General features: G+C 39.8%; 1 protein-coding gene across 1 annotated transcript in view; it reads left to right on the top strand.

Moving 5' to 3' along the window:
• Nucleotides 1-14,040, top strand: part of LOC125366565 (speckle type BTB/POZ protein) — a 78,585-nt gene that overhangs the window by 59,820 nt on the left and 4,725 nt on the right. The window contains exons 5-9 of the mRNA XM_048367359.1: nucleotides 951-1,102; nucleotides 1,218-1,345; nucleotides 7,699-7,876; nucleotides 11,097-11,152; nucleotides 11,656-11,778. Coding sequence (XP_048223316.1) covers nucleotides 951-1,102; nucleotides 1,218-1,345; nucleotides 7,699-7,876; nucleotides 11,097-11,152; nucleotides 11,656-11,778 — 637 coding nt within the window. The remainder of the gene's footprint in view (nucleotides 1-950; nucleotides 1,103-1,217; nucleotides 1,346-7,698; nucleotides 7,877-11,096; nucleotides 11,153-11,655; nucleotides 11,779-14,040) is intronic.

The raw sequence follows: 14,040 nt of genomic DNA on the forward strand, positions 1-14,040 counted from the left end.
ATTGACTATATACATTAAGTAGTGTACCACTAGATGTGGAGAGAAGTGTTTATTCTTAGGCCTTGCATTTAGATCCATGTCTTTAACATATTGCATAGTGACATATGTGACACCTGCACTCCCTAGAGAGGTACTGGGTTAGGCCACCTGCTTGAGAGAGGTGCCATAATACTGGCAAGGCCTATGGATACATATGGCCTGTGTATTCTATGTGAGAGAAGCAGTGTCTGAACCACATGCAATTCAGCTCATGGCATTTACAACTTAACTCAGTTGAACCTATTAAATTCTGTCTGAGTTTTTGTTTTGATTCATCCAATAGTTAGAGATTGGCATCTCTATTTAGAAGCTAGGTGGAACACTCTTGTGTAACAGGGGTTTAACTTTTGTCTTTGCTTCTGCATAGTGCCTCTGTTATTTTAATCTTAAAACATTATTGCCAGATTGCCAATATGCCTGTGTACATATTTCTCCAGAATACTTATTCTCTCCTACCATAGTATTAAAGGGTTTGTTGACTTTTTTGTAGTTTCTCCATAGTTCTAACAAAATTAAGGGCAAGCTTTAAGGGCAAGCTTCCCAAAGATTGAAGATTAGAATAAGACAAGACTAACTGAATTTAAGCATATTTTAGAGGGGAAAAATGAGTGACTTGGGAGATTATAAGTGAAAAGGAAGAGATAAACAGCATTTTTGTTAGATTCTAGAATGCTCCCTTGTTTTTGTTTACTACTTAAAAGCCACCCAGATTGCTCTAGAGGAATGGTTCCCCACCAGTTATTCTGCTAGAGGGTAAGTTCCTTGTATGTGGCCTGGATTTTTAAACAACTAATGTTGATTTTCATATTCCAGTTTCATACTGTTACTTCACAGCCCTGCCAGGCTACTCTCTTTTTTCTTCTTTTCCTCTTTACTCTTGTTTACGTTTTTCTCTTCTCCCCTTTGGTCAGGTGTTTGCGAGTAAACCCAAAAGGGCTAGATGAAGAAAGCAAAGATTACCTGTCACTTTACCTATTACTGGTCAGTTGTCCAAAGAGTGAAGTTCGAGCAAAATTCAAATTCTCCATCCTGAATGCTAAGGGAGAAGAAACCAAAGCTATGGGTAAAAGTTCTTTCTGTTTGACTCTACTTTCACACTCAGTATTTTCATAATAAGTTGTGGATTTAACCTGATTTTTGAGTACCTATAACTATGACTTTTTTTCTTTCAATCTCAGAGAGTCAGCGAGCTTATAGGTTCGTGCAAGGCAAAGACTGGGGATTCAAAAAATTCATCCGTAGAGATTTTCTTTTGGACGAGGCCAATGGGCTTCTCCCTGATGACAAGCTTACCCTCTTCTGTGAGGTGAGTCCCGTCACCCTACTCTCAGACTGACAATTCACAGACCTGATGGGTATTGGTACACTTAATTGTATTGTACCAAGAATGTGGAATGAGAAAAAAAAAACCCAAGTGGAGTGTGCTGTACAAATATTTATGTGGCTTATTGAACTGCCTCATGATTTCAAGGTTACCGTTCATGCCAGCTTTCCATTAGTTATTGTTCATAAAACAAAGATGGTACGTTGTCTTAGTATGTATCAGATCTGAGTTGCTTGGATCAGGAGTCTAGCATTTTTAGCTAGGTCTTTTCAAATACTGTTTGGAAGGACTATCACTTCAAGCTGAGGAGAGTGACCAGCAGCTATTCCTTCTTGAGTGGGAAGTCCAGGTATGCTTGACAACAGATCACTTTCCTTTTCTGCTCTTTAACACAATGACTCCCATTGAGTTGAGTTGCGATTTGTCTTGCTGGAGCATTATGAAATAGGAAAGTGGAAACTACTTTTTCTAGGCAAAAGCTTGTAAAACTTCTAACTCAGAGTTAGCTGGGAGAGTTAGCTGTAGTCAGGTAGAAGAAACCAAGGGCTGAAGAGCCTTCCCAGCTTTACAGGAGAAACCTGGAAGTGACATTCCCAGACCAAAATGCAGTTGGAAAGCATTGAGTCATTTCGTATTGTTTTCCATACATTTAGAAGTACTCTCTTAAACTTATATTGTAATAAATGAATAAAACTGGGGCATTGGTGTCACTGTATACCATATGGCTAGGGAACTACACCGTGAGCAGCATACTTGATGAGAGTACCATGCACTTCCATGGGGAGAGTGCAGGCAGTTTTCCCAACTGCCAGATTGTTCTGTCAAATAATAGGCTTACGCTGTGAGTTAATGACAGTTCCAAACTCATATCACCACTGGTGTAGCAGGGGTGGTGGTCCCTGAGGAATCTTACCCTTTTGCAGAACAAACGTAGCCAGCACTAACGTTCTTCTGTATTTTAACAGAATAGTTGCTAATGATTAGAAAACTTATTCAGGCATATACACTGAATAAGTAAAATATGGTTTGCATAATAGCTATTCCCTCTCTATCTTAATTGCTAAGCAAAAATACTGTTATCATCTATATAAATGTATACAGTGTGGCAGTTGTTTTATGTCTTATGAACTTGACATTTGAATGAAAGCCCTACTAGTCACAGATGATACTCAGTTGCCTGATTGATGAGAACAATTATGTGGTTTTTGTGAAGTTACATGTTACATAAACAGCATTAGTGTTACCCTTCACCTATCTTAGAGACTTGTACTTTTAAAAAAAGAACTTTAAAATAGTAGAAAATTCTAATTTTGTTGGAAATAAAAGCCAATCTTCAACCTTCTCTGAAGATAGCTTCTCTGAATATTGCATCTGGTGTTTAGGCAGGGCCATAACCTTTATTGTAGCATCTCCATGCCCAGAAGGATTGATCCTTTTCTCACATGCTTCCTCCTCTTTCTTGGTCCATTCCAGCTGCTCCAACCTCTGTATTGACAGTCTTGATTTTGAAAACTAGTTAGCCTGCCTTCACTTGGCAATCTTTTATCCTGTGGTTAAGTCTGAGGCTGAGTTCCAGCACTCTTCTCTGCACTTCCCCACACGAAATTCTCTTTGGAGAAATCCTGTGGTTAAGTTTAGATTTGCCTTACTGACTTAGAAGGGAAGTGAGATGACACGTTGGAAACGAGGAGATGTTGAACAGGGAAACGTCTGCTGGGTTCTGCTGATGCCATCGGTTTCTTACCATCAAACCAGGTGTGCCATCTGTTCCTCTCACACTTCTCGGCTGGGCACAGGTGCTGAGTGTTGCTTCTCATAGTTGGGCTTGTGCCTAGTGAGACTCATTTCTGTTCCAAGACTCTCTGTGGACTTAGTAGCATTCAGCACTGCAAGACGTTTGCGTGGGGGTGTGTATTGGATGTGTGGGTTTAAGAAATGTCTACAGCTCATCTAAGCTCTTAGCACTTTTCATAGCTAGATCATTTTGATGCAACTTCCATCTTTTTGACCTGTTGTTTCTCCACTACAATGAAATATTTATAAACAAGTTTATTTTAATTTATGCTTATATAATTTAGTAGTGGTATAATTTGTATTTTTTAAATTATTTAGAGGCTTTTATGAAGGCGATGTTCACATGGAAAGTAGGTTATGAGGTTCCATTGTTCTCCCTACCGCCTTAGGTGGCCCAGGCACTTGGGTACTGTCCTGATGCATTAAATACAGTCGTTTCAAGGACTTTTTGGTATTCCCAGAGACCACAGAGGGAATCCTAAGGTGAAAGATGGGAGAATCACATATTTGTGTGTTTTGGCCTTTATTTCAGTGGTATTACTGTTATTGAATGTTAAAGGAAATTAGATTGTAAACTGAAAATGCCAAATGGTCGGTCTTATTTGTAATATGCCACTCTGGCTTCATTTTGAGTTCTCAGTGATATTTTTGCCTATTAGGAAATGTAGCAATTCTTCCAAGTTGATTTTGCTTAATTAACTTTTTTGGAAGCTTTTCCAAGGCTCCTAAATTGTCCCTTATCACAATCCTTTGAGCAAAGTTAGTTGTCTTCTTTCATTTTATGTTACAGGGAGAGAAGCAGTGCCTCGGGAGGTCAGGTAATTTTTCCTAACATTGTGCAGCAGATTAATGTCAGGGCCATGTCAGCTCTCCATTTCCCATCTCTAGTCTGCTGCGGTATGCTCAGTGGAACTGAATGCCATTCACCCAAGAAAACAAGGGCTCTCGAGTTTTCTTAACAGAGGGTATTGACTTTGATAATGGAAGAGAGAGACCTGAAAACATGTATAAATTATACTTTTAATTTTCTCCTTAATAATTTGGACCACACGTATTTACGAAAATTCTATTAACCCTTCCTCCAGTTATTTATATTTAACAAGTAACAGCAATAAAGATACCTCCATCATCTACTCACTGTATATGCCTTTGACAGCTGCAGAGGATTCTTGTGTCTCTTTGTAATGGTACAGTTAAGGATGAACTAGGAAATGCCATGTAAAACACCAAATACAAAATATCTAGACATATGTTTACTCTTTTAAAGCATCCCTTCCGTTCTCAAACATAGTCTGTCCCTGCATAGCCTGAGACTACGTATTTTTGCCAATTTTTATAAATGGGTCTATTCATTTTTTCTTTTCACTAATGAATTATTTGTATATATTACTTAGTTGTACTGTTTGAAAGTGCCAGTGTTTGATTGTGCTTGTCCTATAAAAATGTTGATTTAATGTGTAACATCATCATAGATTATAAAGCATGAAAATGTAGTCAGCCCACCCCCCCAAACCAAGATCATCAGTGACTTGGAATTAAGTTACTCCTCCCCTATCCTGAAGATGATTATCAGAACTAATCTGTATTTGCTACTCCTCCATTCTTTACTCAGAGATGAGATATGGCTATTTTGTTAACAGCTTCCTGTTTATTACTTCTGTGTCTGATCAATTATTTAGATTTGCTTGCTCTTGAGCTTTTTAAAAATGATGTCAGACTATATGTTGTTATCTAGGACTTGATTTTTTCACATTATGTAGCTAATATTAATATATTGCATGTGGCCATAGCTCATTTTTAGTGCAGTATAATAATGTTTTGTGTGAATGTGCAATTTATTTTTTCCTTCTCTTGTTGACCGACATTTATGTTGTTGCTAGTGTTTTGCTATGAGTAATAGTGTTGCTACTATAAGCAATTTGTATGTAGTACCTATTTAATTTCCTGGTTCTTTTAGTGTATTTCCATGGATTTTTACTTTGACTTTTTAAAAGATGGAATGTACAAGAATTGGCACAATCCTTAGTCTTTTATGAAATTTCTTTTTTAAGAAAAATTGATTTTAAAAGTGAGACCCTTTACAACTTGAAACTTAGGGGATTATACAGTCTTCCTGAGACATTTTCATGCATTCATTTATAAGACGACATAAATGTCACAGTCACGTCATCTTCACAGCTGCAGTTCTCAATGAGTCTCTATAGTCAACTTTATAGACATTTAAAAAAAATCTTTAGTTTTTCTCAAAATGGTCTCATTTTTAGCATGATCATTTGCAGAGGAAAACAATCCCTCTCTAAGTTAAAAGTTGGGGCTCTGAAGACTCATTTGTGAATGCCATTTAAATTTATTTTTAATTAAGCGCATTTAATGTTGGTAAGAGGTGCCAGACATTCAGAGCTCTGGAGACTCAAGGCATCCATATATCTATAGAACAAGCCTGGCGCAGACAGTAAAGGAACATTCTCTTTCATGCTGTGTTCCTGTCTGTGTCCAGAGAGAAGAATTGCCCCACTGAGAGATGTCATAGTCTTTGGGCCACTCATTACCAAATATGCATCTAACCAGCAGAAGGTACATCGGTAACCGTAGTTTATGCAAAATTCAGCTTAGCTTTTGCCAATTCATTTTACCCAGTCTACTAAATTGCCATCAAGTGTTAATGACTTTGGGCTCCTGTCAACCTGGTTTAATTCAAGCTTGGAACACAGTGCCAAAAGTGTTCTCCTTTCCCTTCATTGGCCATCCCCAGAGATTCCTGCCTTTCCCAATGAAGAAGTTGAATTTAATTAGTCTTTTCTTTTTAAAAAAAAAATCAGAATTTAGAGTTGTACCTAGGAATAGGTACTTTTGACATTAATGTTAAATGAAAGAAGTGAGTGTTAATATGAGAAAATGCCTAAACCAAATTAGAAAGCTTACGGAGGACAAGAGAAAATTGCTGTGGAGTGGTTTGTTCCTAGGCTATTAAAATAGTGTTATAATCTGCCTCTGATAAATGTGCTACTAATGCTAAGCACATTCATAATTGATCAACTTGGCAGTTTCACTACTCAAGGCTGTAACAGCTAGTTTTAAACAAATAAGTTTCTTGACCTGATAGTAAGTGTCTCACTCTTAACACAGAAGCTACCATAGGTCCTCTGAATTGGGTACTAACTGCCTCTGGCATGTGACTGCAGCTAAAGGATGACTTGCATCTTGAAGGTCAAAAGAAATCTGGGTCATCACAGATGTTCCTAAATGTCTCATCTGACTCTTAGGAAAAGCAAGAGTGGGGAGTTAATTCTCAAGGTTTGTGAATTCTGATTGGATTTAACTTTCCTTACCTAGTGTGTCATAGGAGATGAGCATGGCATTGGTCGTTAGGCAGACAGTTGCTCTAAGGGGTCTTAGCTTTCATTTGCCCATGGACATTTATTTTAGAATGTTATGTGATTTATAAATCCTTGTAGTTAATTAGTCCCTTAACAAATTTATCTGAGTTTCATAGACCCATCTACAAGTTAGTTTTGTTGTTGTTTGGGTGTTTTTTTTGTTGTTGTTGTTGTTTTTTGCCAGTCCTGGGGCTTGGACTCAGGGCCTGAGCACTGTCCCTGGCTTCTTTTTGCTCAAGGCTAGCACTCTGCCAACTTGAGTCACAGCACCAGTTCTGGCCTTTTCTATACATGTGGTACTGAGGAATCAAACCTAGGGCTTCATGTATATGAGGCAAGCACTCTTGCCACTAGGCCATATTCCCAGCCCAAGTTAGTTTGGTTTGTATCTAAGCAGAGCAGTTCATCCTACTGGTTAAAACAAGCTACTGAGCCATGGCAGGAAGAGAATGCCATTGCCATTCTGTCCCAAAGCTGTAGGTACATATGGGGCCCTAGCCAGCCATCTCAAAAGTCACTGTCACAGTTAACTGAGTACAGGTATGCAAACTGTGGTGGGATATCTACTCGCTTATTCCTACTGGGAAGATCTTCCAAGCCCAGCCCTTACTCCTAGTATACTTGTTGGTCATGTTATGCTCATTAAGCTGACACTTTGAGGAAGTGCCAGTTCACTTATTACCCAGGCCTGATAAAAGCTGTGCTTTATTTATATATTCCAGGCCCAACTAAAATGAAGTGAAGTGCTTTTAGGCTTGAGAGATTCCTCTAGAGTTCAAGTGCTGGTTTACATAGGCATTCTTTATATTGAGCCTTTTGTTTAAAGCAGGAGAAGGTGAGCATAGAAGATTTAACATTTGGCTTGTCACTTTGCCCCTGTTGGTTCTACCCAGGTTTATGGTGCAGGGAGGTAGTTCTTCTTCGAAATTGGAGAAGTTGCTCTGTTGGGCTCTCACCATTGTCCTGAAGTGGTGTTAAATAACCGTGGTTCTGATAAATAGGCAATTACTTGGTCCAGGATAAAACCTTGATTGTGGAGGTGGCTTCAAGAGAACGTGACTAATACTGGTAGTTGAGCATTCTGTAGCATTGAGGCAAAAGTCACTTCCCCACTTGCTGGTTTAAAAAAAAAAGCTTTGGATGATGTTTCCTTGTATTTCACAGGTTAGTGTGGTACAAGATTCCGTCAATATTTCTGGCCAGAATACCATGAACATGGTGAAGGTTCCTGAGTGTCGGTTGGCAGATGAGTTAGGAGGGCTGTGGGAGAATTCCCGGTTCACAGACTGCTGCTTGTGTGTTGCTGGCCAGGAATTCCAGGCTCACAAAGCCATCTTAGCAGGTTGGTATTTAATCACGGGTCACTATAGCTCTGATGAAATAAGGGAAAACAGTAATCACCTTTTTAAAGTCTATGTCTAAATATATTTTTACATTATGAAGGCATTAATTCTCGTAACCAAAAGGCTGCTCTCCATTAAAAGGGTGTAGTAGCCAGATGCCAGTGGTTTACGCCTTTAATTTTAGCTATAGGAGGCTGAGATCTGAGAATAGCAGTTTGAGGCCAGTCTGGACAATAAAGTCCATGAGACTCTTCTCCCATTAACTGCCAAAAACCTGGAAGTAGAGCAGTGGCTCAAGTGGTAGAGTGCTAGCCTTCATCACAGAAGCTCAGAATTGAGCTTGAACACTTAGGTCCAGAATTCAAGCCCCTGGATCAGCACAAAAAGAAGGAAAAAAAAAAAAGGAGGGTTATGGCTTTTCTTTCTTAAGTGTACTTAGGCCACTGTTTTCAAGATGTGGATGATGGTGGGCAAAGGTGTTGAATGCCCTTACACCTGGAGAGAACATTTGCTAAGAATGAGTATCCAAAAAAGAATGGGTATCAGCTGCTAGGCAGGGCCTTTGAAGGCAATGGGGAGTATTCTTGCCTGCAGGCTAAATATCATTTAGCTGAGTGGGTCCCCAGCCTTGAGCAGTCAGCTTTGTCTTTAGTAAATACAAGTCTGTAGCCCTGGAAAGGAGGATCAGGTCCTGCTCTCATTTAAGACCCCAAAGACTGACTCAGAGGAGGAACTACCCAGAGGACTGACTTCACCTCACAAGAAAGGAGGGCAGCCAGCCGCACAATGCTCTGTAGATCATAAAACCTATAAGGAGATGATCCGAACCTCCAAGCAACACACCTCTTTCCCAAGACCCTCAGCTTCATCATTCTGAAGTACATACCTGTTCTGGGTGTGGTGGCACATACATCCCAGCACAGGGGAGGCTGAACAACAAGAAATATTTTAGACTCCCCTTTAATCTCCTCTAACTCCTAAGAGATGTCATTGCCAACTTCTCCGAGAGAACATTGGGACCTTTTGTAGGAAGGCCTTCACCTATGTTCTCAGGAGAGTTCTTCCCCATGTTGAGAGCAGACTGTTTCTCACTAATCTACTCTGTTTGTATCCCATCTTGTCTTCCCAGAAATCCTACTCTACCAGTTACTCTCATTCCACCTCGCTCTTCCCCTCTCCCTTCCTTCTCTCTTTCCATTTCCTTCCAGAGCTAAATTTCTTGAGTAAGCACATTCACTCTCTACTTCTTTTCCTCTCACTTATCCTCAGTTCACCTTCATGCTAGGAAAGCAGTTTTCCAAGGTTACATGCATGACCTGCTAGTTCTAAATTTGAGAGACTTCAGTTCATATATTACTTTACTCCTGTCTCCAGTTTTCTTCTGGTTCGTTGGCTACTTCTAACGTGTAGCCTCCCTCCCTCTTCTTCACCCATTCCTTTGAACATCATTGGTCAGCCATTTAAAGCTTTGCTTCAGTTCTATTTTCATACTTATTTTCCCTGGAGATTCTATGTACTCCCATCACATCAGCTACTGTTTACTCCTGGTGACCCTCTAAAACATATATACTGGTGTGGGTCCTTCCTTATTTATATAAAAAAAACTGTCATTGCTTCAGTACCTTGTAGTTATCCTATGGTCTGTAATTTTTCTGATATAAGAACAGTGAGAATTAATAAACCCTTTTGGTATTGATTAAAATAATGAGGCTTAGGCAGCTAAATGATTTGCAAAAAAAAAATGGTTATAAAATGACAGAACTAAAATTAGTCCTTTCTGATATAAACTATAGGCTAAAAGTTCCAGTTCCCGCCTGCTAGGTCAGAAATCCTCCTACATACTCCATCTGTTCCTCCACTCTTTGGTCATGGTTGGTAGTTTCAACTTTGGCCAAGACCTCTGATTTAATCAACAACATGTAAAAACTTGAGTTCTTAGTCATTTTATTACTTTTTATGGCTAGAATTAAGTTTATTTCCTTTTCATGGTATTTATTAGGCTAGAATATGCATAGATTAGAACACTTTCTCAACCATTTTAGTCTTCCCATCCCTAATAATAAAAATTTAAATTCTCCCTAATGAGAGAAGCACTAAGAAAGATGATTTTATCAAGTAGAGTGAACTTTGAAGGGCCACAAACCATTGTATTATTGAGGCCTTTTCTGCCTCTTGAGTGAATAGGTAGTTCACTATAAATAAATGCATATCAATCATTGGTTAGTATGTGCCATCAATCTCAGTTCTTGCCCTTCTTGCTATGTGGTCTCCAGAGATAGTCTTTGTAGAGAAAAGATGCTATCATTGTTTCTGCCAAAAATCCATGTGTTAGGATACCTACACCAAAGGATATAATTTTCTAAAAATTACTTGGAATTTTTTTTTGCAAGGGGGGAGTGTCAATCATGATGATTGAACTCAGAGCCTGGGTGGACTCTTTTGCTCAAGGCTAGTGCTCTATCACTTTAAGCCACAGTACCACTTCTAGTTTTCTGGTGGTTAATTGGAGAGAAGAGTCTCATAAATGTTCCTGCCCGGGCTGGCTTTGAACCATGATCCTAGATCTCAGTCTCTTGAGTAGCTAGGATTACAGGCGTGAGCCACCGGTACCTGGCCTTACTTGGAATTTAAAATTACATAAAATTGCTTGGAATGGAGCAATAAGTTGTTTGGGAGCTGGAGGCATGGCTTAGTGGTAGAATCCCTGCCTAGCAAGCACAAGGTTTTGCTTGAGTTCAAACCCTATGACTGTCCTCCCTCCCTTACAAAAAAGAAAAATATTGTTTTGAAAGGCATAGGTTTTTTTCTTTTATGTATAATTATTTACTCATTGGTATACTATATGAAAGAAAATTTTGGGGGCTGGGGATATGGCCTAGTGGCAAGAGTGCTTGCCTCATATATATGAGGCCCTGGGTTCAATTCCCCAGCACCACATATATAGAAAATGGCCAGATGTGGCGCTGTGGCTCAAGTGGCAGAGTGCTAGCCTTGGGCAAAAAGAAGCCAGGGACAGTGCTCAGGCCCTGAGTTCAAGCCCCAGGACTGGCCAAAAAAAAAAAAAAGAAAGAAAGAAAATTTTGTAGTTCCAGCATGTCTAGAGACCTTTTCCTCAGTGGGATGGGAGAAGGAAGGAAAATTATCTATTCATGGTGATAGAGGATGACGACAACACTCCATGTGATACTCTAACCTGTTTGTTTCCCTTTCACTTTGTAGCTCGTTCTCCAGTTTTTAGTGCCATGTTTGAACATGAAATGGAGGAGAGCAAAAAGGTATGTAACAACAGAAAGGACGCGTGTCTTTAGCCAGGTGATTAGAATCAGATCATTTCCCAGTTTGGTAGCAGATTTATTTTCCTAATTATTTTTTTCTTACTGTGTTATTAAAATGGAGTACAATTCCCTGAGTAGATAGCTTCTGAGAGCAGAGAGAGGGGTAGTCTGGAAGTATTCCAGGGCAAGTAGACTCACTCTATCCCCAGCAGATCATCTAAACAGTTTCCAGTGAGGGTATTAGATATGTGTTTCTGCTTAGAAACTTCGGGAAAATAAAAATCACAGATAACAGTTGTTTTGTTCTTGTATTTAAGAAAGCAAACAGGCTGTATAGGATGAGAAGGAGATGACAATCAAATAGGATAAGGAGACATTCTGTATTCATTTGAGAGATTTTAAGTGATGATAAGCTTCCCTCCTTACCAGAGCTTAAAATCATGAACATAGTTAGGATTTTGTTCTGTTGGAAGGTTTTCTCATTTTCAGTTTTTCTGGCATAGAATCGGGTTGAAATCAACGATGTGGAGCCTGAAGTTTTTAAGGAAATGATGTGCTTCATTTACACGGGAAAGGCTCCAAACCTTGACAAAATGGCTGATGATTTGCTGGCAGCTGCTGACAAGGTGAGATAAGAATAGGAAAGTAATTGTAGGTCCGGGCGTTATTGTGACTTCTTCAGTTCTGAAAACGGACATCTCTGTTTCATTGTGGGTAAACAAGCATACATATATCTTAGTTTGGCCCAGACAAACTTATTTGTACATGTCATTCCAACACAATTAATAGTAACCTTTTTGTTCTCAAGTGTGTTCTGCTATAAATGGTAAACTGCAGGGTCACTCCTAATGATGGAAAAGAAGGATGAGATTGGTATTCATCTCTCTTCTTGTCCCAATTCAAATTAAACCACAGTAAGAGAGAAGATTCAAGTAATACTAACATTTGGATTGTGCTTATAATTAGCAATTTTTTTAAATTTATTGTTTAAGGGGCTGGGGATATGGCCTAGTGGCAGGAGTGCTTGCCTTGTATACATGAGGCCCTGGGTTCAATTCCCCAGCACCACGTATACAGAAAGCAGCCAAAAGTGGCGCTGTGGCTCAAGTGGCAGAGTGCTAGCCTTGAGCAAGAAGAAGCCAGGCCCAGGACTGGCCAAAAAAAAAAATTATTGTTTAAACTTTGTTATAAAAATACATTGTATTGTTGGTATTTTCAGCTTTGCTAAGTAGTTATTGAAAGATATACAAGAACGTATGTATGAATATATATGTATTCATATATATGTATAAAAAAAGAGAACAATCAATGGCTCTTTGAGAGGGAGAAGATACTGAATTTATCCAAGTCAAATAATTGCCATTTTACTGCTGAATTTCTCAGAATATAAAGCATGTTAATGTACGTTGGGAGTTTTCCAAAAGGAAATATGACAGACAGCATTTCTCCAGTTTAGTTAACCTTGAGTTCCTTCTCAAGGATCACCTCTGAGGATTGGTGGACCCAAAACACACACTGGGAAACTGACTTTGATTGTATAGACACATCAGATGGCATCCAGGGACCTGCTTGTCCAGGCCTGGGCCTGTGAAAACACTCACAGGGGTTCACTGTAGAGAAGCTTTCTTGTGCAGGAACAGGAGCGATGGGTGTGAAGGTGTTAAAAGGACTTAACCTGCAGCAATAGACCTCATGGGAAAAGATTGTCTGCTAGAAATGCTAGTTCTTCTTGGCTTGGTGGCTACAACACCCATCTGGAAGAAGACTGGGCTCCAGCTGAAAGCATCAGAGCCCCAAGGGTTTGGGGGGCACATCTGTGGGCACAGAAAGGAGCCTGGATTTACAGTGGAGGTTTTACCTTACTGACCAGCATTTTGAAGTGTGTACAGAAGATGAGTTACATAGGTCCTATCAGTGATTCTTACGAAGATGGGAATAATGGGAATAATGACTGTATCCTTCTATCACCTTTCAAGTATTAGTACAATTAGCAATGTGAAAATTCCATGCCCTTCCAGTCTCCCTGAGTTCTGATCAGTGGAAACTTTGTTTCACTAAGACAGTAAGAAAACATTTGGCTGGGTACCCATGGCTCACACCTGCAATCCTAGCTACTCAGGAGGCTGATATCTGTGGATCCAAGTTCAAAGCCAGCCCAGGCAGAAAAGTCCATGAGATTCTTATCTCCAATTAACCAACAGAAAACTGGAAGTGGAGCTGTGGCTCAAAGTGCTAGAGTGCTAGCCCTGAGCATAAACTCTCAGGAACAGCACCCAGGCCCTGAGTTCAAGCCCAGGACTAAAAAAAAAAGAGAGAGAAGTGGGGGCGGGGGAGGGAGGAAAACCTTTGCTGCAAACTCTGGAGAGTAGAGTAGAAGATACAACATAGTTTATGTGGTGTGGTTCTGCCTGAACTGCTTCTGGATTTAAGTGAGGTGGTCACTTGTTCTTATCTACATCAGTTGTTTAGTTCTTCATCTTGTAGATCTTGGAAGGACCCACTTTTATTTTGGAGATGGTGGCGGGGGGGAGGGGGTATGCACGCATGTATGTGCGCATGGGCACTGTCCCTGAGCTTTTGTGCTCAAGGCTAGCTCTCTATCACTTAAGCCACAGCTCCATTCCAAGCTTTTTGTTGGTAATTAATTGGAGATAAGAGTCTTGTGAGCTTTCCTGCCTGGGGTTGGCTTCTAACGGTAATCCTCAAATCTGAGCCTTGTAAGTAGCTATGATTACAGGTGTAAGCCACTGGTACCCAGCAAAGGCCCACTTTTTAGGCAGAAATACTAAGGCCTAAATTTGTACATCATTAGAGCCAAAATTAAACTTAGCCAGAGACCATATCAGTAACTGTAAGTGCACAGACTACGCAGTCAACCTAAATTTTTT

Source organism: Perognathus longimembris, chromosome 17, assembly GCF_023159225.1.
Source record: "Perognathus longimembris pacificus isolate PPM17 chromosome 17, ASM2315922v1, whole genome shotgun sequence".
NCBI lineage: Eukaryota > Metazoa > Chordata > Mammalia > Rodentia > Heteromyidae > Perognathus > Perognathus longimembris.